The sequence below is a fragment of the Varanus komodoensis genome, unplaced genomic scaffold (genome assembly GCF_004798865.1).
Source record: "Varanus komodoensis strain SLA01 unplaced genomic scaffold, ASM479886v1 scaffold16, whole genome shotgun sequence".
NCBI lineage: Eukaryota > Metazoa > Chordata > Lepidosauria > Squamata > Varanidae > Varanus > Varanus komodoensis.
In genome coordinates this window covers 18809078-18830894 of record NW_025335468.1, presented here as the reverse complement: position 1 = coordinate 18830894, position 21817 = coordinate 18809078, and the positions used below count along the sequence as shown (strand labels likewise).

At 44.4% G+C, this 21817-nt stretch overlaps 1 protein-coding gene across 1 annotated transcript in view; it reads left to right on the top strand.

The window, feature by feature from the left end:
* The window catches only part of SPON1 (spondin 1), a 339096-nt gene extending 322941 nt beyond the window's left edge, over positions 1–16155 (top strand). The window contains exons 10-16 of the mRNA XM_044425965.1: positions 119–197; positions 4010–4192; positions 4315–4485; positions 4595–4762; positions 8228–8392; positions 9569–9832; positions 11428–16155. Of these exons, the coding sequence (XP_044281900.1) occupies positions 119–197; positions 4010–4192; positions 4315–4485; positions 4595–4762; positions 8228–8392; positions 9569–9832; positions 11428–11591 (1194 nt within the window). The 3' untranslated portion in view covers positions 11592–16155. The remainder of the gene's footprint in view (positions 1–118; positions 198–4009; positions 4193–4314; positions 4486–4594; positions 4763–8227; positions 8393–9568; positions 9833–11427) is intronic.
* Positions 16156–21817: the final 5662 nt, after the last annotated feature.

The following is a 21817-nucleotide window of genomic DNA, read 5'->3' as shown; positions in this document are numbered from 1 at the left end:
GATGTCCATGAATGCAGATCCTGTTGGTATATCTTCTACGGCTTGATTTTCGAGCCCAATACCCACAAGCGCATTATTCCTTCTGCTGATTTAAACCTTTGCAAATGTTTCTTTTCAGGGGGAACAGTGCAATATTGTTCCTGATAATGTGGATGACATTGTTGCTGATCTTGCGGCTGAAGCTCCAGAAGATGAAGGTACTTTTTAATTAGGTTCTACTTGCGTGAGTTTGTGTTTGGCTTCATCCTCCACTGCTGCTACTCTATATTTCATGCTGCCTGCATTGTTATTAGGACAGTATTAAAAGCAGGAGGGGAAAAAAACAATTTGCTTAGCCATTTGTGGCTGGAGTTGGCATCATTACTTAATAAACACCCACAGGGACAGTGCCAGCAGGCAGAGTTTTTGGAATTGAAAGCAGCACTCTCCTCATTTAGAAGAAGCCTAATCCCACTGACTTTATTATCCTGCACTGGGTTGGTCTTCATCAGGCTCTGGTATTTCTCTCATCTAACGGCTCTTCTTTATTAATGATTGTGTTTGGTCTATAAGGACAGGCTGCCCTTGCAAGCTCACACGTAGAATTCAAATGAGAAAAGGAATGGTGCAGCAAGTACATATGAACTAGTTTCTCAGATCAGCCTGTTTTGAGATGATGGAGCAGATTTTTAAAAGCAAGAGAGGTCACGTTGTTGTCCAGCTCTGAATTAAGAGCCGACGGAGAGCTCATTGCCTCGGTGTCACGGATGCCTTTGAGACTCTTACCCAGAATGTGAGCAGTTTCTGTGGATTCTTGTGCTTTGGCTCTGTTTGCTGAAATACGCTGTTGTGCAGTCTCATTACAGCTGGACAGTTTGCTTGAAGACCTACTTTTCAGAAGCACAGCTTGTGCAGCCAGTCACAGTTTATCCCGTCTGAGAACTGGGATGGATTTGGTGGCTGCCTGCGAATTCTTCCATGCTCCGAGTGTGGCAAACTTGTATGGATGTGTCTTCTTTTCTTTCTGAGCATCATATCTCTCATCCAGGGCTGAGAAGCTTGTGGCCTTCAGAGGTTTCCTTTCTGTCTTAATCAACATAGCCAGATAAGATCCAGAATTGTCCACCTTGTTTTAATTTGTGAGACTGAAATGTTTGGTGTGTACACCAACTAGCTACGCAAAGCCAAATCAAACAGGAAGGCTTTATGTTCATTTTTGCTGGAAGTTGTTCAGGCTTGAATACTTACATACATCATGGCTCTGAAAGTGCTTCTATTCGTAGGTTTCTATGAAGAATTGCACCCAACACAACCCCATGTGGGTGACAGAGCACAGTAGGTTGTCATATCATGTCATAACACTTCCTGCAAAGTGGCTTGTTTGAGGGCAACAAGCCACCCTGACAATCAACCCACACCTTGTTCCAGGGGTTATTATATCCACAGCACAGTTGTTGGATCATCCGCACCCAGACAACCAGCCCCATTGTGGGTACTGGGAATCAGACAGGGACAGCTTGGCAAAGAGCTAACCGCCCCCCCCCCCCACTTGCTGCTCTTGCCATGCGTGGCCTGGCCACCACCAGTGACAGCTGTCCCAGAAGCAGCCCAGCAGCACTTTGGGGCCACCATCACTGCCCCCTGCTGCAATCACAAGCCGGGCTTTTTTTTTTTTTAGTTCATTGAAAGTTTTTAATCGTTTACCTTATTTTCAGAGATCATGAGCAGCAGTTTCCAAGTTGACAGCCAGTGACAGGGGTTACTTTGAAGAGGAACTGGACAGGGTAGTTTAAGCAAGGAAAATTGTATACTTCCCTGCTCAAAGTAGCAGGTCTAGCTCAGCCCGAATTCCTGTTTTCAGAGACATCCCTACTTCTTACAGCTGTCAAAAGCAAGTGTTACACCCAGAGCCCCAGGAATGGAGGGAAAAGTTGGGGACCCTGTATTCATTGATTGGGAGGGCATTAAAGACACTGAGAATCTTGCTGCAAAGAAGCAATAAAGTCACATAACTCCTTTTTTGTAAACAAAGATTGGCTCTGGTTTGCTTTGATAGCCTTGCCTTTGACATCTGTCCTGTCAAAACAAAGTTTTAAAGACATATTTTCAGCCTCTCTGGGTCAATGTCCAGGTTGGTACCAGCTTCATCTGGCCAGGCTCCCTGCAGACATTGCATGCATCAGGGGTATAGTTTTGCAAAAAGTGGCCAATCCTTGACAGCTATCTAGAGAGCTGGTGGGCTCTCCCACACTAGAGACATTCACAGAGAAACTGGACGGCCATCTGAGTGGGATGGTGTAATGTGGTGTCCTGCAACAGCAGGGGGTTGGCCTCAATGGCCTTCATGGCCCTTTCCAACTCTACTATTCTGTGATTCTATGAATTCTTTCAATGTGCTACTCTGGCACTTTGAAGGGGCCGTCACTGGTTGTCAGTTCAATTACTGTTCAGGATATCTGAGTGGAGGGGAAGGATAAAGGAGGGCAAGACATAGTTAGAGAAAATGTACTTGAGATCACAGTGGGGTGGAAGGGAGGTTCTCTGGCAGAGTCCCCTGGGATACGCATGGCAGAACCAATAGAGAAGGGCATCTGTTGGGCACAACACGAGTTTATTCATTTTTATGTAATGCGCTTTCATTAGGCGAACTCACACAAGTTCCAGTGAAAATCATACAGCCATTCTAAAGCATCTGTAGACATTGGCAAATAGAGTGCCTATGCTAAGAAAGCGATTCCCACTCACAGAGCGTCACATGCAGATGCAAGAAGGTGCCGAGTGAGCTCAGCATGAAGGCTTTCTTCCGGGAGGAAAGACTTACTCCCTTAAAGACCGAGGGATTGAAGCCGCAGGGCTCCATGCCAGTGCATGAAGGGAGGGAGGCGGGACCCCAGCTGCCCACACCACAGTCTTCTTACCCCAGGCTGGGACATCACAGCTTTGATAAACTGGACAACATTCACAGGCACTGAAGACTGAGCTAGGAGGAGGCCTTTCATCTGTAACAAAGAGGGTATTTAGGGATGGTGATGGCACTTTCTGGAAACTGAATGTCATGGAGTTCTTCCATTAACGAAGGATGACCTTAATGACAAGTGTCAAGGCTGGAGTGTAATAATGGGAGCACTGTTTCAGGTCATTGAACAGGTGCCTTCCCAGGTAACACTCTTACTATCCAGCTACATTCATGTTTAGCTCAATTCTTACCCTCACCTTTTCTTTGGGGAATGCATTTTCGGAAGTCCCATAGAAACTGAATTGCCTGATCTTGTCTTACTTGGTCATGTCCACTCACAATCCCATTCCTGTGCACATCTCTCACCTTTACTGAAGCAGGAACAAAGATGCCTGGCTCATCCAGGTTGTCTCAAAGTGGAATCACTGTTGTTCATTTTGTAACATTGACCAAAAAGCAGATCTCCGTGGCTTATTGCGAGGGTGGGTTTGGGTAATGTGCAACCCCCTGATGTGTCTTCAGAACTGCAAACTGATGTGCCACAGAACATTCTTGATCTGTCTTTCAAATTTTCCATTTAAAACATGTTTGCGTGACATGGCAGTTAACTGGAAGACCGAGGACAGACATGTCTACCACACCATCTGGAGGAGCTTAATATAGGGATAGGTCATGACTCAGAGGCACAGTGCAGGCCACAGGGTAAATCAGCAACATCGAGCTAAATGATATTGACTAGCTTGCGTAGAAAAGAAAGTTGAAACTCTCTCTCTCTCTCTCTCTCTCTCTGCGCATGTGTGCACACGCACATGCACAAGAAGTGCAAATGCCAGTACTGTGTAAGCACCTTTGTGCATTATTGAGAAGTTTATGGTAATGAGCATTAAGAACAAAAAGTGATGCAAGCTGATGAAGAAAAAAGTATGGGCCAGAATGCATGCAGAGGAGCAGAGACCAGTTGGTGTCCTGTCATGGGTATCTGTTTGCCCTTTCCAAAGCCAAAAACCATCAGTGCTGTCCTGTAATGCCAGTCACTTGTTATGCACCAACCAGGATTCCTTTCGGTTTTCTTAGATGACACCCCAGAAACGTGCATCTATTCAAACTGGTCCCCATGGTCGGCCTGTAGCTCTTCCACGTGTGAGAAGGGCAAGCGGATGAGACAGAGAATGCTCAAAGCTCAGCTTGATCTCAGCGTGCCTTGTCCGGATACTCAGGACTTTCAGCCGTGCATGGGCCCCGGCTGTAGTGATGAAGGTAAGAGAGAGGAAGAGGGGCCGGGGAAGGCAATCGAGGGGTGAGCCCATTTCTCCACGCAAAACCAGCCAGGCCTAGGTGAGACTGAGGAACAAATGGACATTGTTTTTGGGGTGTTCTAGATGGCTCCACGTGCATGATGTCTGAGTGGATAACCTGGTCCCCCTGTAGTGTGTCCTGTGGCATGGGGATGCGATCGAGGGAGAGATACGTGAAGCAGTTCCCAGAGGATGGCTCCATGTGCAAAGTGCCCACGGAAGAAACGCAGAAATGCACTGTCAACGAGGAGTGCTGTAAGTGTGTGAACCGGCTTTGCCGCACTCATCAGCGCGGAAGCATTATGTGACGCCTCGGCCAAGCGAGGGCCCGTGGACTGATCCCCTCTCTGTGTGTTTTGACTAGCCCCCAGCAGCTGCCTGGTGACGGAATGGGGGGAGTGGGACGAGTGCAGTGCCAGCTGCGGGATGGGGATGAAGAAGAGGCACCGCATGATCAAGATGACCCCCGCCGACGGGTCCATGTGCAAAGCCGAGACCACGGAAGCAGAGAAATGCATGATGCCCGAGTGCCGTGAGTATCTGTGATGCCCCAGTGGCTGTGCAAGAAAGGGGCACACTCCCCCCTTTCCCCTACATTGCTATTTTTGCTCTTTTGCACAAGCATTAGTCCCGCTTCGTGGAAAGGATGCGTGCAAATGCATAACATAATCCATTGTTTGCTGGCTCTTCGGGGTGCTTGGGTTTTGTCAACAGTCTATTTACTTTATTCTTTTCAACACCAGGCTAAAACTTTTTTATTTTCCCAATGTTTTAAGATATGATTGTTTTAATTGGGGTTTTATTGTCAGTTGAATTTTTATTTTACATTTTGTACTGTTAAGCCATCCAGAGACTTGGGTACGGGATGGTCTAGAAAAGTTTTAAATCAATTAATTAAATAAATAAAATGGAACGCTTCATTAGATTTTTTAAATTATTATTTTCCGGGACAGGAAAACTTTCCCCTTTGCTTCTTTGCAAAGTCCTGCATTGAAAGAGCAAAAGTGTCCTAGTAACATCACGAAGCAAAGGAAGTAAATAAACAGTTAAATAGGAACGGGGTGGCGGGGGGAAATGAAAGGGCTGTGTTGCGCCTGCCCCTTTGCTGACTGCAGTGGTTTTGCGCTGGATGTGATTACGCTGCAGGATGCCCTCACAGCATCCCTGATGGATGGCCATCCACACTCCGCTTAAATAATTCCAGCACAGAAGAGCGCGCCCCCCCCATCCCCACTCCCCCAGTCATCTCTTCCAGTAATGAACAGCTCTTGCCATTTATTTTAACATTTAGTCAACATTTGCAGAGAACACATCCAAATCTCAGTGTTCCTCTATTTTGTTATCTTCTTTAAATGGCTTGCTTGAAGGAGTTGGACTATGGTGCGAATGCCTCAAGTCTGTAATTTCTTGCACAGAGATCTAGTTGTTCCTAATTTTCCTTTCTTGCTAGGACTGGATGTTTTTGCCAAAAGGAACATTCAGTAGCAAATACACACCTCAGGCATGTTCAGCTGACCACAGAATGAAACAATACCTGCTATACAGAGAATAGTTATTGCCACCTTTCTATCTGTTGGCTGGTACACATCCACCTATTCACAGGCCCATAATCCACTCCCTGGAGGAAACAACAGCTTGGTTTTGCATATAACATACAACATGCTTCATACAACATGGCCCAAAGACTTGAGCCGAACAAGAGCACAATGTATCATGTACCTGTATTAAGTGCACGTTATAAAATGTTACCTTAAGTGCTTAACATCAGAATATGTGCAGACAGGTACTAAAATGTATGTATAAAACAATCCTAAGGCTAGGGTTAATTAGCATGCTTCAAACCTCTCTAGCTACTCATTTTATCTGGCAGTACGTGTGATCCACTCCAGCACCCTTTACGTGTTACGCACTCAGCCATACCTCCGTCCAGTGTGATGTGTGCAAGAGTAGGCGATGCCCTGTAAAAGCAACGTGCAGCACCATCAAGCAGCGGGAAGATTGGCATATCTGTGCCGTAACCACCACCAGTGAATGCAAGCAGCTGCGCGCCAGCAGGCCCTGCCACTCTCCCAGGTTTACGGCTTTGGCACATCATGAAATGCGCTGCAGGAGACCCTTGAGGCTCAGGATGGGCTTTATGGAGTGTGAAAATCTCGTGGGCCTCATGCCTTCTGGCCAGCCAGGCCAGTGAACGTGTCGGTCATGTCTTTGCCCTCCCTTTCCCAACCGACTGTCTCTGCTCGTGTTTTCTTGGCTCCCTTCTCTCTTTCAGTATTTCTAAGAACCCTCCTTCCTAACTAGCATGTGTTCCGGTTTGCACCACACTGGCATTTCCTTGCCACACAGTCCCCTGCAACTAAATCCATTGGTCTGGCTCATTGCAGATCCCATTTTGATGCAAAGTTACCCGTAGCCCTGCTGTACTCCGTGGCAGAGCTCCTTAATATGAGGTCATTTGCTTCCTCCTCTAGGAGTGGGCAGCCTCAGACTCCCAGGGTGGAATCTGGTCCTCCCGAGGTCCCAGTCTGGCCCTGCAGAGTTTCTTTGCAGGCTAGAACACCTTCCCCTGGCCCAGCCCATTTCCCTCCCTACCCAGTGCTTGTGGTTTCCTGGCTTCAGGACAGCCCCACCTTTGAAAAGCGCTAAGCTACAATATGCCGGCAGGGAGGCAAATATGTTGCCTTTTTGGCCCCACCACCTTTTGCATTCACCCCACCCCACTGGAATGCACCCCCTAAGAGTTTCTCTGAAGGTGAATCTGGCCCTCAGGAGGAAAGCCTCCCCCGTCCCCACCCGGAGGCTTTCTGGCATCCCTGATATGCAGAGCAGGCATGCTCACTCGTCCGAGCAAGGAAGGGGCCTGGGGCTGCTCCTACGCTCACGGGCTTGCTTTCGCCTTCACGTGCCTCTTCGCCTTGCTCTGCTCTTGGCTGCCAAGAAGGACCTGTCGCCGGCAGCAGATGCTGGAAACAAGGCAAGGGGCGCGGGTACCAGGCTCTTGGGCCACGCGGCCAGTTCTCTGACCCAAAATGCTGCCATCGGTTGTGGTAGAGGTCGCTCAAGTAAAATGCAAAGGCCAGTCCAGCAGGTTCTTTGTCTTTCACCTCAGGCAGCAGAGTGGTGTGTGCTGGCCCTGACCTACACAGGTGGATTTCCTTTCTTATACCGGTGCATCGGACTGCTCCCTACCAGCCTCTGCAAATGGAAGTAAAAGTCCGTGGGGCAGGGGACAGCAGCATCTCGGGGCTAACCTGTGATGCAGAAGATCCTCGATCACACCTCTCGGTATCTTTTGCTTTACTTAAAGTTCCCTGAGCTAGATCAGGACCATGGTGCCAGAGAACAAGGTAGCCCTTTCCCTTTGCATGTTTCACCCATATAAATCTGCCCCCTGGAAATTGCCATTAGTCAAAAAAAGGGAGAAAGGCTAAGAAGCAGCATACCATACCGCAGGGAGTCATTAGCAGCCTGTGTGGGAGGGTGCAGTTCTGATCAGGAAATGAGTTGACTCTCTTCTCTCACAGCCCTGATTGAACTTGGGTGCTTTGAAGCACAGATACATTACAGGAGATCGGATCCCTCCAGCATTATGTAGCTTTCCTGTAACAACATGTAAGAAAGATGGAAGGATTCGTGGGAGGGAAGTGCCAGAAGGATAGCAGTTCAATGACCTGTCCTAGTTCATGGTGAATGCAGAAGAATCAGGAATCAACAGACATGGTGATTGTGGAAAGAATCACACACTTTCTGACTGAAATGGCTCATAAAGTAGCTCCCTTCTGTTCAAAGGTATACCTGCCAGCAGCACACAGAGTACTTTTGGCTGTGGGATTACTAGAGTTTGCACCTTGATCACCAAAATCCATTGGCGTCAACAAGCATTCTCCTTTACAGCACCAGTCTAGTCTCTGTCAAGGTTCTGTCCTTGCCCTGGATGACAGGCAACAATTTAAAACAGTTGCTAACATCTCAGCTTCTCCTCTTCACCTTGCGCTAGATACCATTCCCTGTATGCTGTCTCCCTGGTCTGAATGGAGCGACTGCAGTGTTACATGTGGGAAGGGGATGAGGACCCGGCAGAGGATGCTGAAATCCGCAGCAGAGCTTGGGGACTGCAACGAGGAGTTGGAACAAGTGGAGAAATGCATGCTGCCAGAGTGCCGTAAGTGTAGACCCCGGCGGCCCCTAACTTAGTGGCATTCCATCTGCTTCTACATACCGTTTGGTTAGCAGTGTGTTACTTCTGCTTCCCCATATAAACCTAATCCAGACCTGTTAGTCGGCTTATATCAACAGGGATATGGTATGCTGATAAACACAGCATCAAAAAGTTGAATTAGAACTCAAGGTTATGGAAGCCTAGCGATACAGGGCAGATCCCTGGAGGTGAAATGACAGAGAGAGAGAGAGAGATGCTTAATGCTTTGAACGGGTCATTTCTTCCAGGTGTGCAAGCTTCCCTTCCAAAGGCTCAGGCCTGGGTTCTGACCTTTGCACACAGAAGAGATGTGTACACAAAATGTGCCTCTGCCCAGTGCAGGCAAATCATCTCCCATTATGCCACAGCTTTCCCCTTCAGCAGAACCCTGGACTTGCTGGGGAGCATTTGCAGGGGTCTGGAGGAACTGGGGTGGGGAGGATGATTCTAAAACTGGGTTGCTCCCAGGGAAGGACCCCTGAAGATGACCTCAGGGTCTGAGTAGGTATGTATAGGTGATCCTTAGTGTAATCCTTCTAAGTCAGGGTCAAAATTACCTGGTCAAAGAATTTGCCAAATTTCAACCTTCTGCCTCATGCAGGTTCCCCACCCCCACCCCCCATGATCCAAAACATATCTGGGGTAACAACATGTCCCAACATTTGCATTAAAATAGTTTTGTGGGATACTTTTGTTATCCAAGCAAAGGCACAAAAGAAGGTTAACTACTGGCCATGTTGGTCTTTTTCGAAAGTCAAGATTTCTTCAGAAACCAGAATTAAAATCCATTAAGAGTAACCTTTTTAATGCGAGTTTAAAGTTTATAGGGCACAATATTGCTATGGAGAGTGAAGATCAATAGGTCGAGCATTACTACACAGGTTTTTTATTATGCATAACCTCCAGAAAGATTAAATCTTAAAGAACTTGTGTTTGCTGAAAGTGGGAAGTCATTCTTATCCTTGGGGAAATTGTCAGCTAAGTCCTTTTCTTGTGCAACATTTTCCTTGCCAGATACACTTTTGTCTGGGTTAACAAAAGGACCCCAGATGCTACTAAGGTTTCATTCCGAATGCAGGATACTCAATTTGGTGAAATAGCCTATGTCCAATAATAATATTTCTCATTCCTTCTGTGTAGCAATTGACTGTGAGTTAACAGAGTGGTCTCAGTGGTCAGAATGCAATAAGTCTTGTGGCAAAGGTCATATGATCAGGACAAGAATGATCAAAATGGAACCCCAGTTTGGAGGAGCTCTATGCCCAGAAACTGTACAACGCAAAAAATGCCGAGTAAGGAAATGCTTGAGAAACCCTAATATTGAGAAGAGGCGCTGGAAAGAGCCTCGTGAGAAAAGGAGAAGTGAACAACCCAAAGAAGATGTGGATGGTGAGCAATTCCCAGGTATGTGTTTAGGAGGACACGTTGCTGAAAACGTGTGTAACCTCATCGAGAAACAAATAGGTACATGACACAAGGCTACAATACTAGTGTTATAAGTTGCTTCTTGGGAACGGCTGCAGTGCAAAACACTTTGCATGAATTGGATGTGGTTCTGGATTATTCAGTAACTGTAGATGTTGAGTTCTAAGGGGCAATTTCGCTATAAATTGTTAATACCACCCCCTTTTAAGGTAACTAATGACCTTTCAGGTGATTACTGGTTTTATTTGGCCAGGGCGGCTTATTTTATACTGTATTGTTGTATTTTAATTTAATATTTATATTTTTAATTTATATTATAATTATTTTAACTTGATGATGTGAGCTGCCCCGAGGCTTCGGCGAATGGGGCAGCATAAAAATGTTTTAATAAATAAATAAATACTGACTGAAACCATAAAAGAGCAAATTTTAGAAAGAAAATACAAACAAGCCCCAGAAGCTATTTTTTAAAATATTAGCTTTGCACTATTTCCTGAAATATTAAGCGATGCACATTCCCAACTCTCAAGCCACTGTATTCACTTTTGATTACTCTCACCTGCCGGATAGAAGCGCTCCAGATTGTCGCATGCAAAACAGTCCAGTTTTGCATGTAACAATGCAAAGGTTGGACCTGGATGTCCATGTTGGGTGGGATGATGGTAACGCAGATGTAGCGGAAGTCCCGTTGTCATAGGCAGAGCTTGGTATTTAGACCCACTGGCACTGGGAGCCTCGGCAAGATGGTCCCCTAAAGAGTATCCAACTGGTTTTTGGTGGCTCTTGGGGATTTTCCTGCCACCTCATCAGGCAATTATTTTGAAGACTTGAATGACCTCTGAAATGGAAAAACATCCCATTTCTAGGGGGTTTCTAGGAAGAACCTAAAGTTCTGATCTATAAAGTCCTCAACAAAAAGGAACCTGGCTACCTGAGATACAGCCTTTGCCCATACAAGGGGCTTTCATTTCTTTTCTTTTTTTTTTTTTTTTTTTGGGGGGGTGCCATTGCTAGGGAGGCAATGGGTGGGGATGCCAGAGAGTTCAGGGAGCTCCTATTGGGGGCAGCAGGAAGGCCTCACCCTTTCAACTTGCCACTAGCAGGCAGAGTTTTTCATCAGGCAGACGTCTAGCATGTAAACTGGTCTATTTCTGAAGGATTTTTAAAAATTGCCTTCATTTATTTTTAAATAATCATGTTTCTACTTTTTAACATTATGTTCTAACTAAGATTTCTGTTTTTGCTCTGTATTTTCTTCTTGTTAGTCACCTTGAGTGCCATTTTTGGTGGAAACTCAGGATATAATTTAATAACAACAATGGTAATAATTCCTCTTGTCTCAAAATATTTCTCTTAGATGCCGTTCTTGAGAATAGATCCATTATCCATAGAACTATGGACTTTCTACAAGTACAAAATGCGTCCTACATAACATACAGTGTGACCTGCAATAGCTCCATTATTTCGACATCTAACGATGAGGTTTTAAATCATGAAATGCAACGTCTAAAGAAAACATAACTTTCAAAGAATCAAGCTATGTAAATAACTCTCTTTTCTGAACACTTCTTTAGGTTGTAAGATGAAGCCATGGACTGCTTGGTCAGAGTGCAGCAAACTGTGTGGAGGTGGAATTCAAGACAGGTTCATGACAGTCAAGAAGAGATTCAAAAGCACTCAGTTTACCAGTTGCAAAGACAAGAAGGAATTGAGAGCCTGCAATGTTCATCCTTGTTAGCAAAACTCGCGTCTTTCAAATAATGCACTCTGAGCTAAATGTAAAATCAACCTTGATTTGATTTTTTAAAAAAGATATAAATTGTGTATATTAGTCTTCATTTTTGCAGTGTGGTTTGCTTATTAGACTTGCTGGTGCAAGAGAGATATTTTATAAATATTTCCTCACAATCACACGCTGAGAGCCTCTCCTTGATGCTCCAGCTAGCCCTTAATGCATAAAACTAGTGAAATTGTGAAATCCTATACCTTTGAAATTATATACATCTCTGTGTGGAAAAGACCATAATCATAGAACTATTCCCTGTAAATACATGGGGTGCATGCATAAATGACATTGCAAACTTAAATGTTGACCAAGATCCAGTTTCAAAATACTCAAAGCAGTGCCTCTGTGATTACACAACTGTGCCAAGGAATTACTTCAATAATACTACAGGTGCATATTTATCTTTTACCATCACGGGTGTAAAAATTGTATTTATAGCAATCCTTTGACAAATTTCCTTTTTCCTTCATGAAAATATAAGGAAAACAAAAAATAAATCCACTTTCAAAAAGGAAAGCCAATTCCATAGATGGCTAGCAGGGATGGAAGATCTTCTGCCTGCAGGTCACCCATACAAATTAGCCAGTGGGTTGCATTTGAGAACACCTTTCAGACACTGTCGTAAAACTTTATGCAAAGTGGTATAGTGCAAGAAAACATACCCACTTTAGAGGTTTCTGGTGGATTTCAGAAGCTTCAGGGAAAACCATTGGCTTCAAAGAGTTACATAAATGTTGGATCCAGATTTAGTTATACTTAGAGTTGATTCACTGAAATCAACATAAGTTAGTCATGACTAACTCAAGTTCCATTGATTTCAGCAGATCTACTCTAGCTTGGACTAAATCTGATTCCAAAGCAATATAAATGCCACAACAGCAGGGGTGAGCTTGCCCAGTTCCAGAAAATCAATCCATTTTTCTGCCTAGAAGGAATAACATTGGCAGATTTTTCCAAGTCAGAAGTTATATTTGCATCTTCTAGACCCAATGCTTCCATTTCAGTTCTCCATCTCCTGGTAGAGATAGTCAGTTGCTCCCTGATTTGGCTCCCACAGCATCCATCCTATTTTCGGTTCTCATTTTCCTCTCAGATTTCAAGCTAAGCCTTCCATCTTAGCAATTATAGCTATAATATTTGCAGAAAATAGCCATCTTGTAGGAACAGACATGGTGGTGCTTTGTATTAAATAAGATAAAAAAATGCCATGGTTATTTGACAACAGATAGAAATGCAAAAGGTCGTAGCACCATTGAAAAGAGTATGGAGTTAAATTGTAGATCCTTAAAAGATACTTACAGATGGAGATAAAAGCCCCTGAATTCCTGTTTTCAAATGTGTCCCTGACCTTGTTGTATGTTGTTACAGAAAAGAATCCTTGATTTCATCCTGTATTATCTCTCTTAGAAAACCCTTAGTCAATAGCTGCAAGAGAAGCAATCTGGGTCATGGGTGAGAAAGTGGGCTCAATTTTTAACTGGAGGGCAAGAAGGATAATGCACTTCTTCATGTATCCAGAAAAACTTTGGGATCAACCAGTTGTGTTCACTGGGTTCATGATGCAAAAACCAGAAGAAAAGTTGAAGCCACTACCCATTTTTACGCTAATAGCCCTGAGTATATTTACTTGAATAATTTGTTTCTACCTTGACCTGCAAAGGCTTCAGAACAAAGGAAAGATCATATTAGGAGAAGGTCATAGAAAGATTGTAAGGCATAATCTACCAAATAAGTCTCACTGAATAAATAGGGGCCTAGATCACTAGCAGTGTTTTGATGTATTGCAGCAAATGACCCAAGTGATTATATGCTGTGCGTGCATTTCTGCACTGGGCCTGCCAGGTGAATGCATGACTGATGGGGGCCCTGTGGCGTAGTCATGCCACAGCAGCTCACTTTCTGAAAGGGCCGTGTCTGGCTGGGCTTCAGTGGGCTCAAGATGGATAGAGAAGGGTTCGGATATCTAAATGCAGTGCCATGTAAAATAGAGCCAGTTTAAAACTGTAATCAAGCCCTTCTTCCTCAGTCTCTTCAACTGCCCAGGCCAAACATCCTCTCCATTGTGTGGCCCTTTCCAAAAAGTGCTGGATATGATTGAAGGCTTCCAAAAACCACAATGGTATTGTGCCATGCCTTGGTTTCAGAGTGGAACAAATTTTTAGGCTGTACCATCAACCTATCAGAGAGGGGCCTCAAACCACTGCAGAGAAAGGACTGTTTTCCTCTTATTTCTACAGTCCCAAAAGAGTTCTCTTTGGCACAGGCCATTGGTTGGCAACAGTGTTGTCTCCCTTTCAGGGCTGTAGCAACAGCAGCACTCTGTCCTTGGCATCCTGTTGTAGGAGAAATCATCCTTTTTATACAAAAAGTTTTATACTGACTGCTGACTTTACAGAACTGCCTATGGGAACAATCACACAAAATCGGCTTTTCTGCCACCAGTGTTTCCAACATCATGTTTAATGCACTCAAGATGCCATTTTGAAAGATTCCATGATAGCATACAGATTGAAACATTATATCTAAGGCACATTCCCACACATATTTAGATAGAAAAAATGCTACATCTCCCAGCATTTCCTAGTCAAGGAAGTCGTAGAGCATTATTCTGTCCAAACATGCATAGCATTGTACCTGTGGTTTCATATCCATGAAACTTTTCTGAGAATGATTCCACTCCTAGATGGAATCTAGGTTCTTGATCACAGAAAATGTATGTGCTCGACTAACATCACTTTTCTGTGTATGATCTGATTAGGACTAAATGTGATTCAAAATCTGTTCTTTTGAACTGTCCTTGGTTCTTTCCTTAATATGACTGTGCTCACCAAATTAAAATCTAAGGAAGCAGACTCTTTGGGGTTTATTTGTTTTAGCTTTTTACCACATCCTCCCAAGATAGCACTATATTGCATGTCAGAGCTCTTCTTTGGATGTCATTCATTTATCTTAGGTTTTATCATGTTGAAGCCAAGATTCTCCACAGAAAATTCCCTGTTGTCCCCATAGATCGGCAGCTCTTTTCCCTAAGGACTGCTGGTGAACGTGGCCTCTTCTTCCATTTCACATACTCGCCTTCCAAGTTCCCATGATCTTCCTTCTCATGAGACACCATCCTTCCCAACTTCATAGCTATTTCAGATTGGTTTGTTGAAGGGCATGTTCTCTCTACATTTATTGCATAGCCCTGAAGGAGGGGATTGGCATGCATCATACTCATTTCCCATGAAAATCTGCCACAAGCGAAAGAAGACCAGAGCTCAAGGAAGATTCAGGAGTCCCTCAGGCTGCAAGGTGCTAGAAGGTACAGGGCAGGGATGTCTAGAAAGAATAAGCACACTTAGGAGTTTGCATTTTTCTATCCCAGGGTTTCGGATATTTAAGAAACAATTATGTTCTGCTTCAATAATTATGTGTTAACGCAGTCAAAAAGCGCATGAAATATGTATGCTCTGGAATATTTCTAGTTGCATTTAAGTGCAGAAAACAAACATGTTGTGAATTCTCTTATCTTGTGCTTGAATTAAATTTTAGTAATTGTCCAAGGAGAGTGTTGGCACCACCGAACTAAGGAAGAATGTTTAGCCTGGTGGCAATGGAGTTCATCAATCATGTTTTGCTATTTGCAATATTTGACTGACACCACAGTATGGCTTCCATTAATTTCTTTAATATCTAACAGCATTATGGATGGTTGATTGACCTTTCAAAGGATTGCTATCAGAGAGCATGAAATAACTTGCTGATGAAAACAATGAAGTTGTTCCATCCAACTCAATCAACTTATAACCCACTTGTCTGAGTTCACAGTGCCACAATTATTTTAATTCGATTAATCATCATCATCATCATAATTGTAGTAGAAATCTAACAAAAAAGCGAAAGGAAAGCAGAAAGGCTCCAATCACTTTCAGTGGGTCTTTAGATTTCATAGAAACTTGCTCCATTTGACTTAATCACATCTGATACCAGCTAGACTGGCCCTGAAGGTTGATTTTTCTGTTAAGCAAACAACCCCAAACATGTTGTGGAATACATACAATTATTTTGTTCTTGCTGGAAACCTTAGTAATGTAACATTTGCTGCACATTATCAACAAAACACACTTGTTATCTTACACAATAATTCATGCCTGTTGCACACTCTGAACCAAAAGCACAGGTATAGCTCTAGGAATTTTATACACTTAACATTTATTAACATTCCATGTATTTTCTTTTTTCTTCTTCTTCTTTCTACATAATCTGTAGAAACTTTACAAGCAATGAAACAGAAACGTTAGGGAGCTTCTATGTACAGTAGGTTTTAATAAAAGCAACTTGGTTTTTTTAAAAAACAAAAAGCACCCTTCTTTGTTTTTAGGTTTTCTTTGTTATTTTTTGGTTCAATATGGAATTTCTGAGAAAGCTGTCATGGATATATTTCTTACCAAAGTCTTGTGTAGATGTTTTGTATGTAGTTGTCTGGCTAACACATTATTATTTTGGAATAAAGACATCTTTACTATGAAAACAACATCGCTCATGTGTCTCAGACTTATCAATATAGCAGGCCCTAAAATAAACCATACCAGCATTTTCGATGAACTTTTCTACGTAAAGCGTTTATATCACACTTGTGTTTCCTAACTCACAGTAGTGCCTTAGTAGGGCATCTCCTGTGTGTGGGTATTTGATGGAATGGAAGATGGAATGCTAGAGCAGTTGTGAAATTCTACTATGCCACAGCACCACCTAGGAGTTAAGATACAGGACAAATAGGAGGTGGAGAAGGGGAAAATGGGAAGAAACACATGTGTAGAAGACCAAGTCTCAGTCCCACAAGAAAAACAGAATCAGGAGCTGCGGTAAAATGGGCTAAAAGCCTCATTTGAAGAAGTCCAGCATGAATATATCTGGCTTAACCCTCCGGAAATGTACTCCTCTTGCTTGCTTCCATCTTTGTCTCTAAGGCCACCACTAGTGTTCCCCAGGGCCACTTGGAAATGTGTAAATGTCTGTATTTTTAAACACATGTCAGAGACTGTAAAGTTAAGCACTTAGATCCATAGAGCCAGGGCCAGAGTATATCCTCTGAGCAGCGTTCTTTCTTATTCATTTATTCAAGCATATATTCCGTCCTCCCGCGTCCTTCCTTTCTTCCTCTAATGTGTTCATCCACAAAGAGAGGGGGCATCTTCACCCATTTTCCCCTTCCCATGCAGACACAAGCACAACTTTTCCTGTTGTTCCAGAGGCTGCCGGGACCCCGAAGGGCTATGAGAATGGTTTATAAATGTAAAAATAAATTAAATAAACCCTCCAGAATAGATGTTCAAAGGACAGAAAGGGTTGCAGTGGGAGGATTCTGCCAATTCCTCTGTCATTGCAGGAGCTTTTCAGAGACAGAAAAGGCCCTACTGTTCGCAGTAGGCAAAGCCTACTAATAATAGTATCTGCCAGAGAGAGAGAGAGAGAGAGCGAGAGACCTATCAGAAACAAAGAGGTGGCAACCATAACTAAACACTCCATAACTAAACACTAACACAGTCAAAAGCAGAAAGTTTCTGAAGAGGAAAGCATTCAATGATCCAGGCTTGGATGGAGAAATCTGTCCATTTCACTTTCTGCCACATTCCACTTAAAAACAAAACAGCAATACACACCCACACACTAGTTCTTTATGTCCTGAATATGGAAAAACTTTTGGAATGTTGGTCAATTCTTATGAACTGAACTGAAATTCTCACAAGACTGAGTTACGTGTTTAGGTTGCCCAGTGTTGCCTGGGAAGATCTCTGGGTCTCACTGCAATAGAAAAGCCAGTCCAAACCTCTGGATTATCTTCTCCCAGCAGTCTAATAGGAATCTAGATTTGCACCCGCCTTTCTAGATTTGGTCAGCAAACCTGGGAGCAAGTTCCACTGAACTCCATGGGACCCCCTCGTGATTAGGCATACATAACATGACAGTGTTAAGAGTTCCCGAAGCAGTTCAAAGATCTAAAACTTTGTGAAGGAAAGAGAGGGAAAGAGAAAGGACAAGTTCTGCCCTGTTAGCATAGTTATGATGGATACTCCATTCCTCTTTATCAGCTATGCCGTTTGCAAGTTCTTTCTTGTCTCTGTGTGGACACGGAAGAATCATCCTTAAGGAACAGCACACTTTCTGACTCTCCATCCTCATGTCCTGCAGTCATACTTTGCTCTCATAATCAGTGCTGAATTCCCTCCCACCAGTGCTCCTCCCAGGCTTTTGAGGAGTTGCGGGCAAGAGTTGCACCTCAATAGCACCCCTCCTTCAGTGAGTCTATCTCCTCTCCACCACGGTCGCCAGAGGCTATTGCTCCTTATTCTCTTTCTCATCATTGCTCCTCATCATTTGCTTGATGGGCAGAGAGGCTCTAAGCCCACAGGCAATGGCATCTAGTGCTCCTCACCACCACCACCACCACCACCACCACCACCACCCCTGTTGTCTGGGGCAGAGGAATAAATGGGCAAACAAGCAGGATGCTGTGGGGAAAAGGAGAAGCAACTCCAGGAGGCTTCTGACAGTGGGCCCTGATGCAATGGGGGTCCCAGCCATATTTTCTGAAGTTTGCCCTACCTGATGTTTCCCCGTATCTTCTCCTGATGTTTGCCTGCACTACTTGCAATGGTTGATGTTGACAAGAAGGTGGAAGGAGAATGGGCTTTCAGGTCAGAAAGCCAGACTTCTCGATAGAGGTGAGTCCCAGCACTACTTTTTCTCCAAATTAAGCACTGTTCCCAGGAAGACGCTGTCAGGAGTAACTTAAAAAGGCGAGATAAACCCTGTCTGTGTCACATGCAGTAGTGAAACATTTAGAAATAGTTAACACATGCTGATTTAATTCCCTTGACCTTTGATGAGCATTGAGATAATATCGTCACATTTCCACTTAGATAATTGCAAATGAAAAAATGTATGTTTTCATGTTAACAGTTTGGAAGAAGCAGCAGATAAAGACTTCAGCGGCAAAATGGGAAGAGTTTATGATCCTTATAAGGAGACATTCCAGCCACCTGTCATTCTGCACTCCACATGGGAACTTATTTAAGGCCATTATCGCTAGGCTTTCAATATCCGAATTTCACTTCCTGCCGTGTTTTGCACAATTCTGTGGGAAAGAAGCAATTACAGCCCACCTGAATGATATTTAGCATCCTCTTCTCCAATTTGCAAGAGACAGAACAGTTTGTGCCTGAACTGATGCATGGCATTAACTTCACAGTAGGCACTGGCAAGAGCGTTCTTTGCCCTGTAAGGCTGATGTCACAAGTCTTGCGTTGTTCATCAGGCCAAGAGGTCAAGAAGCAACACAACACCACAGGTCCAGCATCCGCACCAGCGCCGCTCATACCCCCAGTTCTTCAGTTCCATCAAGGAAGGCACTGCCATAGCCCAGAGGAAGAGCTCCGCAAGCCCAGTGCTCCAGCCACACCTCTAGACTCTGAGCTGAACCAGGCTCCCTGAGTGAGTCCTTCAAGCCCAGAGGCCCCATCTGCATGCACAGGGTAGCTTTTGAGAAAGGAATGGTACATGCCACTCAACACACATGAGAAGGGCCTTGCATAGCAAAGGGAGGACTCAGGTTGCTATTGCAATTTTGCTTCTGATGGATGCAGGAATTAGGCTGGAGCACAGATAAATGCTGCATGACTGGGGTGGGCCACCTCGTGCCTACAAATAGCCCTGCACCCCAGGACACCTTTCATGGCACCTGCCGAGGTGCTCGAATCCCTCCCCTGCCCCCAAGCACACGCACGTGTTTTTCTTGCAGAGAGAAGAAATGATAGATGCTTGGTGTGTTCATCAATGAGAGAGGGAGAGAATGGAGGGGTGGCTGGATAGATGGGTGAGTGCTCTCTCTCTCTCTCTGTGAGAGAGAGCGGGAGAGGGAGGGGGAGGGGGAGGGGGAGAGGGAGGGGGAGGGAGTGAGCAATAGGGCAACTAGCTTTGCCATGGTTGTGAAGAAGAGCAAATGTGTTTGCTTACTGTAAAACGGGATTCTATTTGCCAGTATGTGGAAAGGGCCCAGAGGCCATCTGTGCCTTGTACTCAGTTTTTTGAGCAGATTACTTCCCCCTTGTGACTAGCACACCAACCATGGTGGCCATTTTGTGGTGGCGCCCAGGACAGTTCCTCAAATCATCAAATTTGCCCACAGGTCCCAAAAGGCTCCCCATCCCTGCTACACTCCTGAAGGGCAGCCGAACTGGGCCTTTGCCACACACCCAGTGAAGCTGCCTATTTCCTGTCCCTGATCAGGCCCCCACTGGATGTCAGTACCCACCATGTTTCTCTTGCTGGTCAGAATTCATTTGGATTGTCTCAAGGGATGGAAGTGAACCCATGTTGTGTGTGCTGTCTTGCAGATATCCGAAGGCTGAATGTGACCAGGCAGCATTACCAGTCTGCCACTTTGTCTATGAAGCAGTTCAGAGCATTAACGCCCTTCTAGCTGGAATGCACAGGCCGAACATACCCCGTCCTCTGCATTGGCTGTAGCCCCCGCCGCACAAAGAGAGGCTCAGTGCACTAAGCTTGGTCAGTCATCTACAAAGAAAGGAACTCTGTGCTGGACTACATAGGCCTCAAGGCATCCCTCACTAGTCCTTAAGGGCTTGCTCAGAGAGTCTTCTCAAGGTAAAACAGAGCAAGGACCTCCGGGTTGAGAACACTTTCTCCTACTCTTTTGCTATTCCCATCACTGCAGGCAGACAAAACCAGACTCTGGGAGGGCAAGAATGTCCCATCGGTGCCTCTGGTCTGACATTTTCTTTCTATCATTACTGAGCAGCATGGGTTGCGATGTTTGACCCTGAAGCTGCTGCGAGTCTTACCTAGAAATAATCCCCTAAAGATGGATGACACCTGGGCAGATTTCAAGATCGCCGGACGGCATTCACGTAGCCAGATGTCTCTGTCTGTGCGATCCTGGTCACTCAGAGTGTCCCAGCAGGGCTACCCGTGTTTGCCCACCATCCTACCGTGTGCTCTCCAGAGGTGTCCATGAGTGCAGAATGCACACAAGAGGTCGCAATGAGCTGAAACCTGAGCACAGGGGGAAGTCTACTTACCTAGTGACTCTTTCAGACTCTCCCTCAATACATGGAGAACACTGGGGAAGAGCCAGCACATAACACAAGATGGCAGCCAAGAGGACGGGTGCAGCTGTGCTGTTTCTTGCCACTCAACTGAGATCACTTAGAGACACGTCAATAAAGCAATTGAGGACGCCACCTGGGGACCATGCCCTGCCCTGCAGCTGGTCTTCTTGCCATACCTAGAAAACCTGTGGTGTTCCACAAAAGGAATGTATGCATCAGATCCTGGCAGCAGTGGGACGAAGGAGTGTTGGCCTGTGAATTAGATGGCAACATATCTTGTTTGCTTTTGTTTGCTCATTTCAGTTCATTTGCATCCCACCATCCCATCCAAAGGAATGTTAGGCTAACAAGACTAAAACATCAATATAAAAATTTGCAAGTCAATATAATTAAAATGCAGACACAATAAAGAGTGTGAACAACAGGAGCCTGCTGATTAAAACAATACAAAACAAAGACTCTCCGGATAGATTATCAATTCCTTTGGGAACATAAAAATCATTAAAAGACATTTACTGAATGTGCCACAGTAAAATACCCTGAAAGGTTTTTCTTGGAATTATCTAAAATAACTCACTTGTGTGCAAGGAAGCGCCTGCATCTTTACGAGATAGTAAAATGTGACCTCTGCATTTCATTGGATCTGTCATTAGGAATTTAGTCTCACCCAATTTCATCTAACAGCTTTAATTCATGATTGCACTCATTTCGGCCTATTTGGTTTATTGGACTATTTGGATTTTAATTTATGCTGAAGTGGTGACAGAGGATACAAAGACTGAATTATGAGACTGAGAAATATTGAGTGCAAGACCTACCTCTGTTACTACCTTATGTACAGGCCAAGCATGTGATGCAAAATACAGCTCCACTAGATGGCGCTAAAATCACACTTATTACTTCTGCATATATGTTTATGGTTTACATGCAATACATGGAAAATATTGAATTAAAAATTGATATGGTACATGAGGGGGGGAGCAGAGAAGCTAGGAATGTAGAATAAGCTGACCAGTAGTACAAACTTTATTATTAAAATGCTATTTCCAAAAGCTTCCTGTCTAA